The following is a 20737-nucleotide window of genomic DNA, read 5'->3' on the forward strand; positions in this document are numbered from 1 at the left end:
TCTCCTCTGCTGTAGAGTTCAACTGTGACCTACTTTACACCACTGCATTCAACGCTTTGCATTGCACTTGATGATGTACGTTTGGATGCAGCAGTGTGGCCATAGAAACCAATACCTTGAATCTCTGTACACACTGTTCTTAAACTGATATAAAGGTCATACAAAGGATTAGAGGTTTGTGTCTTTTAACTTTCTAAAATTTCTCAATCTCTTCACACTAATGCCTTAGCATCTGCTGACCCTGCTGATTAGCAGGCTTCAGCAGCCCTGGTGGCATGGAGAGAAGGCCATGCAGTCATTTCAATCAGGTGTGCTGGGACAAAGACACATCTTAAACATATAGGACAGGGCTGGGAATCAGTGTAGTATCTCAAGAGTTATTGTTGTTAGTATAACCTGTGAGAGCTGTGAGATGCATCTTTGTATTTGCCCTGCTTCCTTATAGCATGTTTTACTTTTTTCAGCTGCAAGCAGCTCTCTTGTATCCTGCAGCTACTATCTTACATCAAAGGGCCTGTGAAATAACCTTATGGACGGATCTGTATTTACTTGACAGATTTAACTTGTGGATTTTTTATACAATAGGTAATTTATTGTTTTAATACCAGAACTACTCTGTAGAAAAATAGTCAGCCACATATCAGCACTGCATAGTTTATCAGCAACATTAATGGGAGCGATCAGAGATTTACTTTAGTGTCTAACATGCTGTGGTATTATATCATCATTTTACAGCACAAACCAAATCACATTGTTTTATCAGATCATGTGAAGTGATTTACATGTTTTTGCAAAGACATTGTTCTCAAATCTAGTATTGTTGAAAATTAGCTTGTAAACAGTGGAATTTTCTGCAGGGGAATCCACAAAAGGTTAAATGTAGCACAAGGATAAGAGCACTGGGCACTTTTTCTGCTCTGATGAGTTTTTACTGAGAGAGGCTTAGTGTCTAAAACTGGACGAGCTCCAAGCAAATTCAGCAATCTTCTGCCCCCTGAGGTGAAACAGAAGACAGGGCAGAGCTGACTTATATGACTTATTCATCTTAGCAGTGTAATAAGAGTCAAAAATATCAAAGGGCAGCATTGGAAACTTTCCCCGATCGAGTCATCTGTGGGTTTGAGTGTCACAGCAACAAACTGGAATATCAGATGCATGTGCTCTCAACAAGTATCTTTTAATATCTTTAATTGTACCAGGCTGCTCTGCTTGCTATATGTTGGCCGCTCAGAGAACCTGTAGAGAACTACTCATTCAGTAGTTGTTGTTTTTTTTTAAATTACAAATTTGCTTTCTCCATTTTCCTCCTTCAGAAAGTGTAATAAAACTCAGATGGCCCCTCTTATGATCTACTTGGCCTCTGCTAAGATCTGGCAGTGAATTAAGCATCCTAATGTGGACATGGAGCCTCCTTCTTTTTAATTGTAACACACTTTGTGGGAGTTGCGTAAAACTTTGCAGCTCAGATGGAAAAAGAAATGCTACATCAACAAACTGTCTGTCGTTGAAATGAATCGTTTCTTTGCAGTAGCTAGAACATTTTTGCACAAAGTACTTTTAAAAACATTTTTCATTTGATACACTTACTGTAAAGAGATTGTGCTTATGTATTCTGTATTTTCATTTTTGTCAAACTCTCAGTCAGAGTTGTTAAGTTTTGGGTCATGTTCTTCATTTTGTCTGCACAAATTAGTCCAATTAGCTGAACAAATTACATTTCAAAGAACTCCTTAGTCAGTTATTATATTTTATAATATCCGTGTATCCGTGCACTCCTTGATACTTTGCATCGGTCTTTCTCATAAAACTGGAAAACACTTGAGAATTGTGTTTCTGTACCAGCCAACATATTTTTAACAGCTGAAACCCCAATAATGTACATGTCGACCCCATTGGCTGTTTACTTTTCTCTAAAGTAAAAGACACATTTAACTTGATATTAGCTCTGGCTCTGAGTTGAGAAAATAAGGGAAAGTTATGAGTTGGCACTTCCTATTGCAAGGTGTCATCAACAGAGATCAGAGAAATATTGCTCTCTTGGTTTCTACCTGAATTAATATCCTGCCATGCCGACAACATTTCCTCCCGGGATCAATAAAGACTCAGCTCCTCTTATCTCTCGGATCCGCCACCTTGAGTCTCATATCTGCACGTCTGTTTCACATACAGGTGTTCTTTTGTCAACAACACCAGCGTCAGGTTTTGATGTAGCTTTATTCTTTTGGTTTGTGATGTTCCTCATTCATTGTTTCTGTTTAAGTCCATTAAAGCTACACTGAACTTCATTTATTTTCTATGAATTTGGTGAAACTCGTACGCCTGTTATGCAGATTGTTTTATACGGTCTGCTTTCATGAACTGGTCCAACTTTTATAGAGATTTTTCACCATTATTGAACAGACACATCATTTACAAAGATTACAGTGAAGACAATTTTAAGAAGTGTTAAAGCTGCCAAGGTTTCCCCTAGAAAACTTGCTCAGCCTGGTGGTTTGGGCGCTCAGGCGCTCAGCGGTGTTAAAAAATTTTAAAAAATGTTTAAAACTGACAAGAAATGTGAAAATATCACTGATAATTATGTGTTATGGGACGTTTGGAAAATTAATATCTGAACACCATCTATAAAGTCTTAGGAAATGCAAATATTTTAAAAAACTTAAATAAATTAACATTGATTAGCCTGATGGCCCGCCAGGCTTCTAATACACTGAGGAAACCCTGAGCTGCTGTACATACAGACAGACATCCCAGCCCCAACCGTTAATAAATAAAACCATCGTTTCAAAATTGTTTATTTCATTAACTCTGGTTATCTGGTACTAAAATTAGTTTGACAATCTCAAACTTCTAAGAGTGACAAAAGGCAGAAACAAATGAGTTGTGTAGGGAGGCAGGCATATTTTTACTGCAGTGTATTAATTAACAGTTTGTCATTTATTTCCAAGTTATGAACATTAGGTCTCCATGAGGTGAGAGGCAGCATATTCCCAGGATAGGTCATCATTCTACCGCAGCTCTTTACACCTCATTATGCAGGGATAGTGGTGCAATTGCAGCAGATGACTTGAAGATAAGATGTTAATTTGTAAAATGTAAATTTCTATGGTGGATGTATCGAAAATCTGCTTTGGTTTTTGCTTTAGTGTAAGATAAAACATTGCACATTAAGAAAATCTCCAGACTTTTATTTTACTGTCTTTTAAATCCCAGCTTAGAAACCAGGTGGCCTTCGGTTGTTGTCACAGGACTCAAGCACACACACACACGCACACACACACACACACACACACACACACGCACACACACACACTTTTTGTAGAGACAGCTAAAGCAAAACATTTCTGCAAATTATTCGGTCTTACTAGCTGCGGGTGTTGTGGATAAGAGAGTCAGTGACAACTGGAGGTTTAACAAATTTTAGAAAAAGTTCATCGAAGTTACAACAGCAAAGTATATCGCTCAAAATGTTGTGTATAGTGTTAGAAAAAATATGTGGCTGCTCTAACTAACCTGTGTAATATTTGGCATTTTCTGTGAAAGATAATATGGGGGTGTCCTAATCTATTCTCCACCAATGAAGAACTTATTTTAATAAATTGTATTCTGCAAAAAATGGTTTTACATAATTTCTTCAGTTTCAATTGTTTGGTTATTACACCTGAATTATTATGCCTTCTGAAATAACCTAGCATTGGATTAAGTAACGTCGTTTTTGGGTCATTGTTACCTAACTGCATAAAGTCCTTTAGCAGTGCATATGTTTGGCAATACTTAACTGGAAGACTTTTTGGACTTAGCAAAACATCTGTGGCCGTCTGGTTTTGGTGGAGATCACTTCATGTATCCTTTCTGATCAGATGTGTAAAAACTCGGCGCTGAAGTGTTATTGACCTTAAACTGCATTTTCATACACAAGTGACATGAAAGAGGAAGTAGTGGTAAATTACAGTTGTGTAACCCAACAAAATATCTTATCTGCAGCTTCCAGATGAAAGGCATCCAGTTCTTCGATGATTGTTTATGTTGACTGTCAAACATCTTGAGGTGTTCATAGTAAACTATGTCCACTTGAGCTGTTTTAAGATTCCTCTCACATCTGGACTTTTCTTTATGAGGGTTAAAGATTGAAGAGGAGTGTCTCTCCAGAAGCATCTGGGAGAGGTTAAGACATATCAAGGGAACTTCTGTCTAGTCTAATGATGATATTTTTTTTTAAAGTCTTGAAGAGGAAGTATATTTTGTGTTAGAAGAGATCAAAGTAACAACATGATTGTGGAGAACATGTAAAACAACATCAGCACTTACAAAAAGCAAGAAAAGAGCTGGAGGTGAGATGGTAAATTGGAGATTTGACAAGTGGGACAAAACTGTAAACAACCCTGTATCCAATTAAATAATCCTCCGGTTGAGTCATCTGTGTTTTCTGGGATATTGACATCTCAAACGGATCCACCAGGCATCAACGAAGAGGCAAAAATCAAAGTAGACTTTCAAAACCATGAACTCTGGAATAGAGATGATATTTCCTTTAAAGATTTATTTATTTTTTTTCTTATTCATGCTGCAGGCTGAGATAAGGAGGCTTCAAACCAACAATAATACTGTTGCAATTCATTGCACAAGTATGGCTCATGTGTAAATGAGGACAGAACATATTGGTGTGTTATGAATTTTGGTTTTAGGGCTCAACTGACATATATTAATCCACCTCAGCTTGTGTTAGTTTATGTGCAGTGGTCCCAACATATTCCACCCGCAAGGGAAAAATGCAAAACAACCCTTTGTCTCAGGCTGTTAACAAATATTGCTGAAAAACTTTTCAATTTTACATTTCTTAGTTACTTAGTGGTCCATAACCATGTAGTATTTACATACATTTTTTGTTTATTTTATTTTTTATAAAATGGTGAATTGTGCAGTCATTTTCAACAGTTCGTCTCTTACTTGAGAGTGGATGATCAACTGGACTGGCTGTTAACAACTATTGAAAACCCCACTTTAGAAAAAAGGCAATCTACTTGTATAACTGGAACAATGTCTGTTTTGTCTCCCTCCAGGTGATGAAGACATACCACATGTACCACACTGAGAGCATCAGCGCTGAGAGCAAGCTGAAAGATGCAGAAAAGCAGGAGGAAAAGCAGTTCAGCAAGTCCGGAGATCTTAACGTCAACCTCCTGCGCCATGAAGACCGCCAGCCGCGGCGCAGCTCTGCCAGAAAGATCGAGAAGATGAAAGAAAAGGTAAGCATGTGTAAGAAGAGAAGAGTGTTGTGTGATTATCCCTTGCACTGGATTCATGCTTGCTATATAAATTTTCAACTCTCCACTCAGGACTTGGGCTTGAAAAACCCTTTAATGTCTCATCAATTTTCAATGTTTATAGTTTGAGCTGGAAAATTTGGAGAGAAAACGTCTTGCAGAGAGAGAAAGCAATTTAACATCAGACAGTCATAGGAGCAGTCTGAGGTCTTCAGCCAGATCCAAACCTAGCAATAACCCAACTCCCTCTCTAGCTTAGGCACATTTCCGCTTTCTATGCCAAACTTGACAGGCTCTTGTTCTCTTGAGCCTTCTGTCCTTCGGATGCAACCATGCGTTTTATATTCTGAGCTTACTCCTGAATTTCTTTATGCAAATTGAGAAATTCCTATTATCTCTGAGGAGCAGGAAATCAAAACTTCTCCTTGGCCTGCAAACTTCAGTGGCTCCACCTGCTCTGGAAGCTCCAGACTATTTATAACACAGAGTCGCAATGAGGATTCATCTTCTTTTTTTTTTTGTCTCTTGACTGCAAGCTCGTCTCTTATTACTCTGCATTGAGGTGGGTTGAATGCAAAGGAAGGAAGAGAGTTACCCACTTTTCCTTCCTTCTCTTCACAAAATAGGTTTTTGAAATTGGAAATAGAAAACTCGAGGGAATCAGGAAATGTACAAAACCAATAAAGAACAACGAGGCTTTTTTCTGATTTGCTTGAGAAGTGCAGAACTTTAATCTGCCAAACAATTAAAGCACTGAAAATCCAATCAGTTGGTAAACAAATATACTTGATAAAGATTCAGCTGGAGTGCCATGAAAAACACTCCACTTTTAGCCACATTACATCCTCAAATATCAAGGTATTTTATTAAGATTTTAGGTGATAAACCAGCACAAAGTAGAACACAGTTAAGTAGAAGGAAAATGATGCATTGTTTGAGCCACTCATTTGTGCAGCTCTGTTGTGAGATAAAGTTTTCCATTCCTACCTCAGGTTAGCATACAGTGAAACTCTAGAAAGCAAATCTCAAACTGTCAACATACGTCTGTCATGCAGGGATTTATAAACTTGTTCAGTAATATTTAAAATTGACAACTGTGTTGAGTTGCTAAGCATAAATAGGGTTTAAATCTGGTCCCTTTACCAGTTTGGTGCAACCACAGGAATCCCTTCAGTGGGAAACCTGTAGAGGGGAATAATATCAACCAAATGCAAATCCAGCTCAATTTTTCAAACATAATACTGTCTAGAGGCAGATTCTTTTTAGCCTTCCTTCAAGATTTCTAGGCCATCTCTACCTGTCTCTTCATCCAGACTGTTTCTTTGGTGTACAGGAAGACTTTGCTCAATTTCGAAGCACTTTCCCTTCATCTGCCTCTCTTGTTCTCTTCTCTCCTCCTCAGAGGCAAGCCAAGTATTCAGAGAATAAGCTGAAATGCACAAAAGCCAGGAATGACTATTTGTTGAACCTGGCAGCAACCAATGCAGTGGTGGCAAAATATTATATCCACGACGTCTCCGACATGATTGATGTAAGTATGCGCTTGGAGCATGTGTTTGTCTCTCTCAGCCGGGACCTCTGGTGTTGATTTTTCTCTGCAGCACTGTCACTTTTCTCGCCATCTGTCCTCATGTCTCATTCCCTCTCAGCCTGTTCGCTGTTTGTTTTCAAGCTGCTCTGCTGGCCTCGGTAAACGAAGATGCTGCCATTTCTTCATTATTAATTGCTGCGTAACAATCCTTGACACTAACTTTTGGTGGCTGTCGACAGTTGACGCAATGCATTTGTTCTACTTCAACAGTGATGTGTAAGCATGCTTCTCACTGATAAATTAATGAGGCTTCGTCAGTGTTGACAAAATGTTATTCGTTCTGTCTGTCTCTGTCATGCTGTTAATTGGTTGCTTTTAGGAGTTCTGCAGAGGAAAATTCAGTGAAATACAAATGAAGGCAGATCTGGCGCAGTAGTGCCTTAACTGTAAGATAACTGTAATAAACTCTTCATCGGTGTTTAAAATGGTTGCTCAGCTCATAATGTATGCTTAAAACTGTTCGTCTGATTGACTCTAGTTGCTCGGCCCTCAGGGACCAAAGGAACATTAATAGGAATGGAAAATGAAAAACATTCCTTTTTAATGAACACATACTTACTTTGTCTTTGCACACAGTGCACCTTTTTGCAGTGAGGTGCAAAATTGATTCATTAATTCCACTACTTACCAAAGTTTTCCCTTCAGTTACAGAGCTTGTGGCCTTTTGCCACAGTCTAATTTGTTTCACCACAGTCATAATGAATTCAATGAAAATGTTTATTTCCTGCCACTTTATTCTGTTATTACAATGGATAATTTGTTTAAACTATTTTTGCTTTTGATTGCTTCGATAAAATGTGTGTTTCAACACAATCATGTTTTGGAGATCTGACTGGAAAAGAAAATGGAAGATGAAAACTGGAAAGGCTTCTTGATAAACTCTTTCCTTGAGTAAAAAAAATATTGGTTTAGCAGAAATGATAGGTCACACCATGAAAAACCAAGCAGACGTAGAGCTGATCAATGTAAAGAGTGGGATTACAGCTGATAAGGAAAATTTAAAACTGTGATATATAGGCTTTTATTTGACGTTATGTGACAGTTCAGCAGTAAATGTATGGTAGTAATGTTGGTTTTTGCATACAGTTCTGCAACAGTTTCAGTTTTTGCTTTTTTTGTCACACGAAACTATTTCAGATTGTCAAACTATTTTTAATCAGACAAAGATAACCAGAGCAAACAAAAAGTTGGTCTTCAAAGCAAGAAAGCTATTTAAAACAACGTTGGCCTGTGTTGAAAATAGATCTGCCCATCTTCATATCATCATAAATTAATACTGATTAACCACGTCATTTGAACTCTTCCTTTTGTGATTACTCTGGTCATTCTTGTCTGACACTGAGACTTGTTTCATTATTTTAAACATTTATGTGCAACAGAAAGTAAAAAACAGGTGAAATATTTTTCCCAGTACTGCAGCTCCTCATATTTCAAGTCAGCTTACAGTCCAATCAGTTTAGAAGCACTGTCATGTTTCAGTGAACACATCTTATTGTAAAAATTGTAGGAAGTTATTTGCAGTCACTTAATAATCTGAAGATGACAGATGAACATTTTCAGAGCATTTGCCCTTTTGCCTCACTGTGTGGCTGCTGCTGCTGTTGATCTGGTTTCTGGACACTAAATGGTCCATGTCATTGCAAATCCTGGTGAACTGCATCTATTTAAACTAATCCTCATTTATCTTTCCACCACAGTAAGTGGGAAAAAAAATGCATTCTTTGTCATTTCTAAGTCACAGCGAGACATTGTGCACTTGGACTTGATTATTTACCTCAGGGAAGCAAAATGCGTTACAGGAAATAGGCTGTTCAAATTCAGCTGATAAGTTATGATCCCTTTGCAAGTGTTTACTTAGTAGTGTCAAGGCATGGAGTATCTAATGTGGGTATCAGAATATCTTGAAAACTAATATGTTGTGAATCAAACTAGCTTAAATTGCTTTGCATGTAAAACAGTGATGAGAATAAGAGACACCAACAGTGCATGGATTCACTGTAAGACGTTTGAAGGTGGTTTAACTGGAAAATGAAAGTCCATCTGCTGCCTTGAAAATTTCTGTCAACAAGAAATTTGATTTTGCTTTAACTCAGAAATTAAAGTTCACGAAGTTGATTTAACAACAAGAAACAAGTCTGTATAGTTTTTTAGCTAGTAGATTAATGTTGGCTCATTAATCTTAAATTGTGGATTTTAATTTAATGTTGCAATTTAAACCAAATAATAATTTCACAATATGAAAGGAAAAAAAAAACTGCCCTCACCCAAGTGAAGACTTATTGGGCCATCTTCCATGCACCTCTGAATGTTGTTGCCTGGTAAAAGAGCTGATTCAGCATCCAGTGGCCGTGATGGAAACCATCTTGTTTCTCCTGGATCTGAGACTCAGCAGGACTCTGATCTTCAGTGCTGATAGAGATCACGTTCAGACACAGTGCACAGTTTGACTATCACTTGCATGGAGTGAGCGGATACAAGCTGAGCATGTGGTTCGGTGTCTGTCTCACAAAGTGACTCAAGAGTTGGTTATTAGTGTTTCACAAATGTTTCACAGTGTCTCACAGTTCCTCAATCACCTTCTGCTCCCAGCTGCTTCTGGATTTGTATGCACACATTCTCAGTGTGTTTGCTTGTTTTTAAAAAGGGGCCAATTTACTCCCCTTAGATTTGGGTCTAGTGAGCCGACTTGACAGAGAGTCGAAATGATGCTTGTGCAGAAGAAGGGGGTGAGACAACGTCCTCAGCGCTAAAGAGTCTTAAAGAGTGTTTACTTGGTGATTTACAGTGCTGTCAGCTGCCCCTAGCTCCCTTTAAACGTCATCAGTAGGATCCTCTGCCTAATTAGGTTACTTCATACAGCTCTGTGTGATAAGACTCTGTAATTATCCCTCGTGTAGCGCAGTGGCAGCTCCTGTAATTCTTCTATTTTTAAGCATTACCATGTAGCAGGGCATGATTAGGCATTTACTCAATTAAAGAGGCTTGAACATACAGTACACTCTGAGGTGCTGTGAATAATGTACCGTATTGTACAAGGGCTTTCTATACTATCATAGTGAGGAAGACTTTTACATATTTTTGCATTATAAGATTAAAATTGTGTGATTAAAATATTACAGTTTCAGATAAAAGTACATGGTTCTAATTCATTTTTGTCTTAATTAAATAGAGGTAGTTATTCCAACTTTAAAAGTGAATTTTATTTATGTAGCACATTTTCAGCAACAAGGCAATACAAAGTGCTTAAGTACCTACTATATACAACATTATCACTTTGTTTTATTCTGTTCATATTGGAATAACAGTTCAATACAATAAACCTTAGGAATCCTTATAACAGAAAATCTTAGTACTTTTGAGAATGTAGCTTCATATATCGTTATAGAGACCAATCTGTTCTTGCCTAAACACCAAGACAAGCTGAAGACACAGTATTTTAACTTCTCATGTTGTTGAAACTCTGCTAAGAAGCTATTCATCCCGAAAAGATTTTTCCTCCTTTGCAGTCCCTCTTAAAGATACCTAATTATAATTTTTATTGTCATTTGTCCTTTATATATTTTTTTCTTTCAAAGTGCTGTGATCTTGGCTACCATGCCAGCTTGGCGCGCACCTTCAGGACGTACTTGTCTGCAGAGTACAACCTGGAGACGTCGCGCCACGAGGGACTGGACATCATTGAGAATGCGGTGGACAACCTGGACTCTCGCAGTGATAAGCACAAGATCATGGATATGCATAACCAGGTGTTCTGTCCTCCGATGCGCTTTGAATACCTGCCACACATGGGAGATGAGGTGAGAGGATCTAAATGCTTTCATTCCCTCGATCTGGCTTTTATAAGGTAACTCTGAACACTTCAGGTTTTTTTGCGTAACCCAACCCGTCTGTCCTCCATAGGTGTGCCAGGTCAGCGCCCAGCAGCCGGTGCAAACTGAGCTCCTGATGCGCTACCACCAACTGCAGTCTCGGTTAGCAACACTGAAGATCGAGAACGAAGAAGTAAGGATTTATGAGATTTGTCTGAATGCTTCTCATTTTCCCTAGACTACCACACCGCTTAGGGGTAAAACACCAAGCAGAATATCTACATCACCATCTGTTCTCTTTGCAATTACTCCCCAATTCCCTCAGCTCTGCAGGAGTCGAACCCAATATGTCCCTGAGATTGGCTGTTTTGTCAAGAAGCCAAGGTTTTCTTTTATAAAGCGCAGACAGATGTAAACAGAGGTGGTAATGACTCTGGAGCTCTATCTTCTCGTGTTGTATTAACAGAGAAAATTGAACAGCCGCGCCATTACAGGGAACGACATTTATTAATCAAACAGCCTCTTTGTCATGTCAAAAACATTGTGGTTCATCATAGTCTGCAGGATGCTCTCAATTTATGCCTTTATTATGTCCTAATCTGCCTAATTCAGAATACTAGGCAGATTTATTATTATCATCAAGTCATGATTCAAAACAGTTACTTGAACCGCTGATAAAATCCCCGAAAATAAAACAAAAACATTTTGTTATCTTCACTCCTTCCCACACTCTGCTGGTAACCAGGTGAGGAAGACCTTGGATGCAACCATGCAAACACTCCAGGACATGCTGACAGTGGAGGACTTTGACGTGTCAGATGCCTTTCAGCACAGCCGCTCCACTGAATCCATCAAGTCTGTGGCCTCTGAGTCATACATGAGCAAGCTCAACATAGCCAAGAGGCGGTCAAACCAGCAAGAGACTGAAACTTTCTACTTTTCGGTGAGTCTGTCGACCCGTCTGCTTCCTAATGACCGGCGGCTCGCTGTGAGCGTCACTCTGCTCTTCCACATGCTCTGAAAATGGACTTGGAGCTACAATAAATTACATTTCTGCCCTTTCTTTGATCCTGTACTGTTTAACTTTTATGATAGATTAACTCCGTTTGACTCCTTTAACTCATTTTACTTCCATCTCCCCTCCTAGAAATTTAAAGAGTACCTGAATGGCAGTAACCTCATCATCAAACTACAGGCGAAGCATGACTTACTGAAGCAGACGCTGGGAGAAGGTAAATAGACTTTTTATTTATCACACTTGTTTTTTTTTTCAAGTTCAAAAACATTTTGGTTACATTTATTTAGGGGTACAGATAATTATAGCCACAATTTAATTTCAAAAACAATAGTTTCTTAGCAACGGTTTTTCTCCACTGCATAATTATATTCAGGTTAAGTGATTTTTGCTGTGAGATTATGTTGATTTATTTTAGGTCTTTCTACTCTTTTTTAATACGGAGGCCAATCAATTTGTTTGTTTGCATTTCCACAAAAGGCTTTTTTTGAAAGGCAGCAGGGAACAGAAAAGAGAAGTGAGTTTCAAAAAGAGTTATGTCACACTGGAAACAGACCACACTTACTTTGAGGTGTTCGTTTCTCTTTGTGCTATCTCTGCTGGTGAGAGTGTTATCCGTTTAGTGAATATACTCAGTAGTCACTGCGAGGGTTTCCATCTCCAGGCTGGAGGGGGAGGGATTACCTTGGCTCCACCTATTTCCCCAGGGGCCTCCTTGTCACCTCAGTCGTGATGAACAGCTTTCCACCCAATCAATCAGCTGGATCAAACCAGGGCCCATTTCTGCAGCTGCTCCTCCATCAGGGGTGCATCTAATATGAAAATGGGCAGCTGAATTGCTCACAGGAACTCAGCATATATTTCATGTATTTCACACTCAGGACCCATTCATTTATGACTTCAAATTGCCGTTTGGTTTGTTGCACGCTGGAAAAATATTATAGTCTTCTTACAGTCATAAACAATATATTCTGTGGTCAAGTGTCCACAGCGGAGCAGCTGAGGGAGCGCAGGAGCAGACCATATGGTGCTCAAAAGGTACCACCCATGTTTAATTATTTAGTCGATAAATCACGGTTGAGTCGTGCTCATTAGCTGGCTGCCTCACGCTCAAAACAGGGTGTTTGTGCATGTGTGTGGGTGGTGTCAGGATGACAGAGGGAACAGGATCAAACTGGTTAGTCCCACATGGCGTTTACATCTTGCTGTGTGTGTTAATAAAAACATCATATCAAGGTCCGGCACCAAGTGGTTCTGTGCTAAATATATATGTATGTATTTATCTCAACCTAAGTTTTGCAAGTGGTCATTCAGTCTATCTGTTGTTGTCTTGTCAAAAGTTGATTACTGGCGTGCTGTGGTGGCGTAGGGGATAGCGCGACCCACATTTGGAGGCCTTCAGTCCTTGACGCGGCGGTCGTGGGTTCGATTCCTGGACCTGGCTGATGTTTGACGCATGTCTTCCCCCCTCTCCTTCCCCTTTTCCCGTCAGCCTACTTTCGAATAAGGGACAGTAGAGCCCACAAAAGACCCCCTTGTGGGGGAAAAAAAAAAGTTGATTACTATTTCTAATGTTTGAATAGGTCTTTAATTTTGAGGTGAGCTGTTTAAAAGTAGAGACGGCTTTCTCTTCATGGATTTTTTCTGTGTGGAAATTTAACCTACTGACACTTTCAAACATTTCAAACAAGTTCATGTTGAACGCAGACCTTAAAATCCTAAAATAAGTCTCCAAAAACACTAAAATGTCAGCAGGCTCTTGCTACTCCTGATTAGAAAAGAGTAGCAAGGTCTAAGTTTAATGTGAGTTTTCTTTGTTCTCTAAGAAAAACATTGTGCCACTTGGAACATGGGCAAAGACCAGGACTTCTGAATTAACCTTATTTGGAGAGAGGAGTCTAAAGTTGAATCATCAAGACACCATGATAAATAACAGGAAACAATGCAGCAATCCAGGAGAAGAAGCTCACACCAACATTGAAGTATGGAGGTGGAAATGTTGTTTGGAGATACTTTGCTGCAGCAGGACTTGTCCAAGTCATAGAATCCATGGAATCTACAGTGTATCAGAGGGAGTTTGAATAAAATATAAACCCGTCTGTTAAACTGTTGAAGCTGAAACATAGTTTAATTCTCTGCTCCTCTTTGACAGATTTAATGCTGTTTTAGGTCATCGTCATTTTGAAAGGTTCAGTTGTGCTTGAAATGGGTTGTAAAAGTAAGAAACCACTCAAACGTCTTATGGCTAAAATGAGGATCAAATTTTTCTTCGACTGATGTCAGATCCTGGTGTAATGCAACAAGAATAATCTCACAGAAGTTATTTTGCCTAAAGGGAGTAACCAGCTATTAGGGGTGGGGTGTCATAATGTTTTCCTCACTTTTAAAACACATTTTAGTTCAAATCTTTTGTTTGATGAATTAAACGAGGTTATTTGTGGGGAATCAATCTGTGCCTGTCCTGTTGGAAAGCCACAACAAAAGGCTCGGTGAACCAGTGCAGACATCATTCAATGTCACCACAGATGGACCCCTCCCTCCACAGCCGGCACACACTGCAGCTACTCCTGTTTCATCATCTCCAGGAGACCGCCTGAGACCGTTTTAGGGGGGCCTCTTGTGTCCCCTGGGGCCCAATGACTGTTTGCTGGTTTTGTCCCTTGAATGGTGTTAGCACAGCTCTATTTATCTTGTCTTCAGCAGTGATTCTGTCTGATTTGAAGTCCTTTAGTGGGATAGGACACTGATTGGACTCTGCATATTGTGCAACATAAAGACAAAAGAATATGACAAGTTCCTCCTTTGTTTCTTCCTCAGGGGAAAGAGCCGAGTGTGGAACAACGAGGTAAGATGTTGGTCCTAGTCTCAGCTTTACTGCTGCTGCATTTGACTCAATTAATAAAAAACATGGTTCCAACAAATTACTTTTTCACATCTTTGGGTCCCTACAAAGTTTGGAAAAACAACAAAAACATTTTTAATTACTTTAAAAACTATTTTGTTTTTAGGCAATTTACCTTGTATCCCTTCCCTAAAAGATTTTCCTTTTTTTTTCAACCAAAAAACCATCCATTTATGAAACCATCCATCCATCCATCCATCCATCCATCCATTTTTTAGAAACTTGTCTCTAGAAATTTGATAAGGAAATGTGTATGAACCCAGTAATTCTGACAGAGTAATCTGATAAGCTTATATATTATTTATCTTCCTAATTTGAAGTTTTAATTTTTAATTGCAACGTACAGAATCAAATGTAAAAATCCAAACTGTCATATGATTTTGATGTAATTGTTTTGAAGTATTTTTGTGAGCCAAATTCTTGTTTGTTTTCACTTTTCTTCAGTTTAAAGGTCAAATTTCAGTGAAAGTTTTATATATCTATAGCTTTTGATTAGTTACTATGTCTGTATGGTTTTATTTTGCTTTCTCCCTTTTCACATTGTGGTATTTTTGTCCCCCTTGTCAATTATTCCTAGGCCGCCCACCCTTCCCCCTAAACCACAGAAAATGCGGAAACCTAGGCCACGCTCCATGTTTAACCATAAACTGTTTAACGGCAATATGGAGACCTTCATCAAGGTACCCCTGGTGGTGGTGGTGGTGTTGTATGACTGAGCATCCCCTGAGGATCTGAGGGAACGCAGCCAGAACCTTCACTGTTATTCTCTCACAAAATGTAGCTTTCCGCTCCTCCCTTTTCCAGCTGCCTTTTGGTTATAACACCCTGGTTTAACCTCTAATGCTCCTTCCTTCCATAGTCCTAAATTAATACAGTGGCTATCAATCGTCCCTTTATTTCCCTGCAGAACAATTTAGTGTCTTCAGCTTCCTGTCTAAACCCAGTCAGGATGTGATGACTGAAATACAGGAGAAAACAGCATCTTTGCTCTGTCCCTTTCTGCACCCAGTCCTGACTGCACTCTGTAGCGTCCTTTTGTGAATCCCTGTGTTTAACCGCCCTTAACCCACGGCAGGGTCAATAACAATCTGAGTTTTTCTTCTAACCCTGTGGTTTCTCTGTCTCTTCTTCCTCTGCTTTGCTGTTTTCTTTCCCAGAGGAAGAAGGAATGCCCGTACTCGTATTCAGGTATCACTGTCATTAGGGAATGTAGTTCTGGCTGCAAGGGACACCGGACTATTGCTATACTAATAGTACTTATTCATAGTTCCTCTGCTGTGCTGCACTTGAAAAATATTTAGCATAACTTCAGTTTTTTTTTCTGTTTCTTTCCTTCTGTTATCTAATAAAACATGTTCTGCTTGTTGTGTTTTACATATTGCACAGTTAAAGATTGATATGCATGCCAGATGACTCTGGTACAGTGCTTGCCAAAGTTTTCATATTCCTTTCATACCCCTTGAACTCATTTACATTTTTATGCCACGGCCAAAAACTTGAATGCATTTTATACAGATTCTATGTGATTAAACAAGTAGAGATGGGAGAAAAACCATAAGAGTTTTTATAATTTCTTTTCAAATAAGTCTAGTCTCTCATACATTTGAACTTCGCCCCTTTACTCTGGTACTCTTAAATGCAATCCAGGGCAACCAGTTATACTCAGAAATCACCTAATTATTGAAGAACTCTGATTTATTCAAGAACATTAGTGAACAAACAGCATATTGAAGACCAAGGAACAAAGGGAGAGAGCCGTTGAAAGACTTAGTGTGGGGTTAGGTTATAAAACAATAACAAGTTTTAATATTTTTCAAAGATATTAAAACCACGCATTCTATTGTTTGAAAGACAAAAGAGGATACCAGCAGACCTACCAAGACATTGACAACCAACAAGTCAAGTAAGCAGAGCATTAACCAGAAAAGCAGCCTAAAAGAATAACTTTTACATTATCTCTCTACACATTTGGCCTTTTTGAAATAGAGGCAAAAAGAAAGTCCTTGTTGAAAGAAACATGCAAGAAGTTCTATTTGCAGTTTGCCAACATGTGTAAAGAGCTCCCTGGATCAAATAAGATGCAAGTATCGGCTCAGAAGGTGCTGAATGCTTATGCATGCCCCACGTTTTAAAATATTTATTTGTAAAAACAAATTAAAACCACATATCCTTTTACTTCTACTTCCCATTTGAGCACTGCTTTGTGACGGCCAAGGGGAATGAATCCTTTTGCACGCCACTGTACTTGCAACAAGAATCATTATTTACAATCGCAATATTCTTAAGATTTAATGTGTCTTTTATATCCATATATTTTTCTTTTGTCTCACAATGTTTTAGGATTCAGGCCAACCGATTCCTCTTGTTGTTGAAAGCTGCGTCAGATACATCAATCTGTACGGTAAGTTTCACTTAGTGCTTTTATCGCTGTTTCCTCAGAGCAAAAAGGCAGTAAAAAGAAACAATAAAATAAGTTCATTGTGCTCCTGTTTAACCTTTACAACAGACAAGAACTGACCGGCACGCTCTTTGAAGCTCTCAGCTGGCTGACTGTAACTTGAAAACAGATCACACACAGAGTTTTGAGTCTCCAACTGGTCTTTGTTTCATCGGGTTCAGTCCGCCCCCTAACCTCTTTAGACTTCCTCCCCGTCTACCTTCACATCTGTCTTCAGCTCGTTGCTGTGGCCTGCAGGCCTCTGCTCTGGATCTGGACCTAATGAAACTACAGAAAACTGATTAGAAGCCTCTAACTAAAACCACATGCTGCCGGCTCACTAAGGGGGCCCTTGCCTGGAAAAATACGTATCTCTCTCTTTACGACTAGATTACATTTCCTGCCCTGTGTTATATGTTTCCAAAGCTCTGTCATGAAGCTGGTGATGTGGTTTCAAGATAGTGACAGCCAGCGTAGTTCTAAATCAGTGAAATCTGGTTTGGATTTCTCCCAGGGTTGCAGCAGCAGGGGATATTTCGCGTGCCAGGATCACAGGTGGAAGTCAACGACATCAAAAACTCATTTGAAAGAGGTGAGTTTATCTTCTGTGTTCCCAGTTTTTAATATCCAAAGCACTTAAACAGGACAAACCAATTCAGACCAAAGTTTGACTCATCAGATGTTGTTCTCTTTTAGGTGAGGACCCACTGATTGATGACCAGAATGACCACGATATTAACTCAGTGGCAGGAGTGCTGAAGCTGTATTTCAGAGGGCTGGAGAACCCACTCTTCCCAAAGGAGCGTTTCCTGGATTTCATCTCCACCATCAGTGAGTCAGCAGAAAAGACTTAAACAAGATGGGATTTTCACAAGATGAAAAAAGGAAAATTGACACCTTACGTTTTCTTAAAACTGTGTCATGCCCAACATGGATCTAATCATACCACCATGTGCCTATGATCTGCCTCAGAGAACAAGGCTGATAATAATAGCTTAATTACCTTCTGGTATTTTCCAGGTCTGGATAAACATAAAAAAAGAATTGAAAAAATATGCGGGAAATATTCACATTTCTAAACTCTATTTCCAATCCCATCATTCACTTGTGATCTCAGATTATTTCCAGACTACACTGTCAGGCCTGATTAATAAAAAATACCTAAAGAGGAACTGGCAACTAAAAAAAACTCTACAGTTTAAACATAAACATTTGTAGTAATTACATGTCTCTGGAAAATCCTTCAATGTTCTTTTGCTTAGCAAGTGGCCTTGTCAAAGTGAAGTTATTTTTAATTGATGTTTGCCATCTTTTACTTTCTGCTGTTTCAGAGCTGGAGTCAGAAGCAGAGAGAGCCCATCACATCCAGCAGATAGTTGTTACTCTTCCTCGGACCGTCATAATCGTCATGAGATACCTTTTTGCATTTCTCAATCAGTGAGTTTTAGTCCTTAGACCTCAAGTTACACCTCCTCCTCTGTAACAAACAGTGTGCAAAAATGAGTTTGTGCTTTGCATAGTGCCTACAGAGGATACGACATTGAATCTTGTGCCTTATTTTGCATGCAAATGCAATTCTCCTCTGTGTTGAGCAAACACCAAATAGATTGCAAGTAAAGGAAGGAAAAGACCAGATATGCAATCTTACGTGTTTGAGAAGTTATATACACATCTGAAAACTCATATCATTCTGCAGCGGTGTAATATTCCTCTAATAACAGATGTTATTAATGCTACCTTCACTTTCTGCCTGCAGAACAAAGACACTGACTTTATATTATGCTCTGTTGGAGGAATTGCACTGTTTCTGCCCACACTTAGCCTGCTAATAATGTGCAAAGAATGTGATCATGATTTCCTGTTGCTCCACTGAAAGATTTGGTTAAAAAGGGTTACTGTGTAGCGGAAGCTGTATAAGTGGATTTCAATATGTCGGATGATTGCAAATGCTTTTAAAGCAAATGTCACTGCTGTGAAATGAAGCTTTTGAAACTGTGTTCCTTTGAAACAAAGTCCCATTGCAAGATTTATGTTTTATCACTGTCCCTTTCATAGAAAAGCTCTGATCTTTCCCAACAACTCCAATAAGACATTATCTTCAATTTACAGACATTTCTTTCTTCTTTCATCAGATTTTTTCAACGGCTTTTTAGTCTCTCCAATTTCTCTTGCTATGTTTAAAAAAATAAAGTGCTGCTCTCTTCAACAATATCACAAATCAGCCATATACAGGTGGAATCAACAACCTCTGCTTTCTTGTTCCTCAGTCTTTCCCAGTACAGCGATGAAAACATGATGGATCCCTACAATTTAGCCATCTGCTTTGGCCCCACTCTGATGCCCATCCCGGACGGCCAGGATCCTGTGGCGTGTCAGGCACATGTCAACGAAGTCATCAAGACCATCATCGTCAACCATGAAGTCATCTTCCCAAATCAGCGTGAGCTGGATGGGCCGGTATACGAGAAGTGCATGACGGGTGGGGAAGAGTACTGGTGAGTGGTGATAAACTTATGAAAATTAGAGTAATTTTCCAATTCTCCTATTTGTCAGCAAGATTTATTATTTCAGTTTGTGCATGAAAATAGTTTTGGCTGTGTAAGGTATTAGTGATGAAATTTCACTTCACATTTCTTTATGTAGTGACAGTCCCCACAGTGAACCAGGAACCATCGATGAAGTTGATAATGGAACTGAGCCACACACTAGTGATGAAGGTAAATGCACTGTTGAGGTGTTAAGTAGCAAGAGGCATTATTATATGTGTATGCTTTCAGCTTTAATGGCATTTGAAACAAAAGCCTCTACAATACAATGAGCCGATCTCAGTCCCTGGACCTAAATCCGGCAGAAAACATGTGGAGTGAAGAAACATTGAAAGAAGGCCCAGGGGGAAAATGATCTCAGTTTCCTCTCACTGTCTGTTCAAGACCTGTGAAATGCTGTTGAATCCTGAGTGCTGTATCTTTTAGTAATTTTTTTTTCAAATAAGGGTTATACAAATGACTAACACTAGTAAATTTGCAAAAAAGCTAAATAAAATATTAAACTACAAAATAAACAGTCAGATTTTCCCGGGTGACGCTCTGCTACTGCAATAAAAGATGATTTTGTTATAATGTCTTTTACACATATTTACCAGTGGGGCCAATAAATGCGGGAGGCACTGTACAACATTTATTTTAGACAAGAGAACATCCTTACAGACTTTTTGGCTCAAAATACTTTAAAGTGTAGACAGGCTTGTTGTATCGACTATATTCCCACTCTTGAGTATGTGCAGTATGAGCTGCAGCAGCTTCTGAAGGCAAAAAGGCTTAGGTGATGTTTGAAGCTAAAGGCAACTTGAGTAAACAGTGCTGGCATGCAGTGCAGTGTTTTTGATCTGTGTTGCTGTGTGTATGAGCGTGTGCCTCCCCCCTCTCTGCGCTGAGTCTTTGTTCGGTGTTATTCAGCGATTCTCTCGGGACATTCTCCTTTGTATAGTGTTTCCTCGCTTGTCCTCTGAGCTTTGAATACATAACCGGGCCAGGCACTGGAGCCAAAGTGTTTCTTATACACTGAGGCATCTCTCCAGTGCTGTTTCTTAAAATTTTAGCTTTGTAGATGACTTTTGTTTTTGAGGGTGTTAGAAAGTGCTGACCCTATCTATTTTCTTTTCTTGTTCTCCCTTGAAAAAAGGAAGCCAAGCCTTTCTGGTTGCCCTTCATACATAACAGTTT

The 20737-nt window shown here is 39.1% G+C and overlaps 1 protein-coding gene across 7 annotated transcripts in view; it reads left to right on the forward strand.

The window, feature by feature from the left end:
• Positions 1-20737, forward strand: part of srgap3 (SLIT-ROBO Rho GTPase activating protein 3) — a 61595-nt gene that overhangs the window by 34825 nt on the left and 6033 nt on the right. For 4 of the 7 annotated variants that reach the window (XR_006371228.1, XM_044123238.1, XM_044123240.1 and 1 more), the window contains 14 exons: positions 5058-5243; positions 6664-6792; positions 10428-10649; positions 10753-10854; positions 11407-11604; positions 11809-11893; positions 14494-14521; positions 15156-15258; positions 16919-16979; positions 17530-17607; positions 17712-17846; positions 18347-18452; positions 19283-19510; positions 19659-19732. Coding sequence is in view for 6 of the 7 variants with exons in the window: in XM_044123238.1 (XP_043979173.1) it covers positions 5058-5243; positions 6664-6792; positions 10428-10649; positions 10753-10854; positions 11407-11604; positions 11809-11893; positions 14494-14521; positions 15156-15258; positions 16919-16979; positions 17530-17607; positions 17712-17846; positions 18347-18452; positions 19283-19510; positions 19659-19732 (1735 nt within the window). In the remaining variant the exon portion in view is untranslated. Of the gene's footprint in view, positions 1-5057; positions 5244-6663; positions 6793-10427; positions 10650-10752; positions 10855-11406; positions 11605-11808; positions 11894-13502; positions 14412-14493; positions 14522-15155; positions 15259-15735; positions 15767-16918; positions 16980-17529; positions 17608-17711; positions 17847-18346; positions 18453-19282; positions 19511-19658; positions 19733-20737 lie in introns of those variants that run through there. The other 3 variants (XM_044123239.1, XM_044123243.1, XM_044123244.1) reach the window with 3 other exon arrangements.

Source organism: Gambusia affinis, linkage group LG07, assembly GCF_019740435.1.
Source record: "Gambusia affinis linkage group LG07, SWU_Gaff_1.0, whole genome shotgun sequence".
Lineage (NCBI taxonomy): Eukaryota > Metazoa > Chordata > Actinopteri > Cyprinodontiformes > Poeciliidae > Gambusia > Gambusia affinis.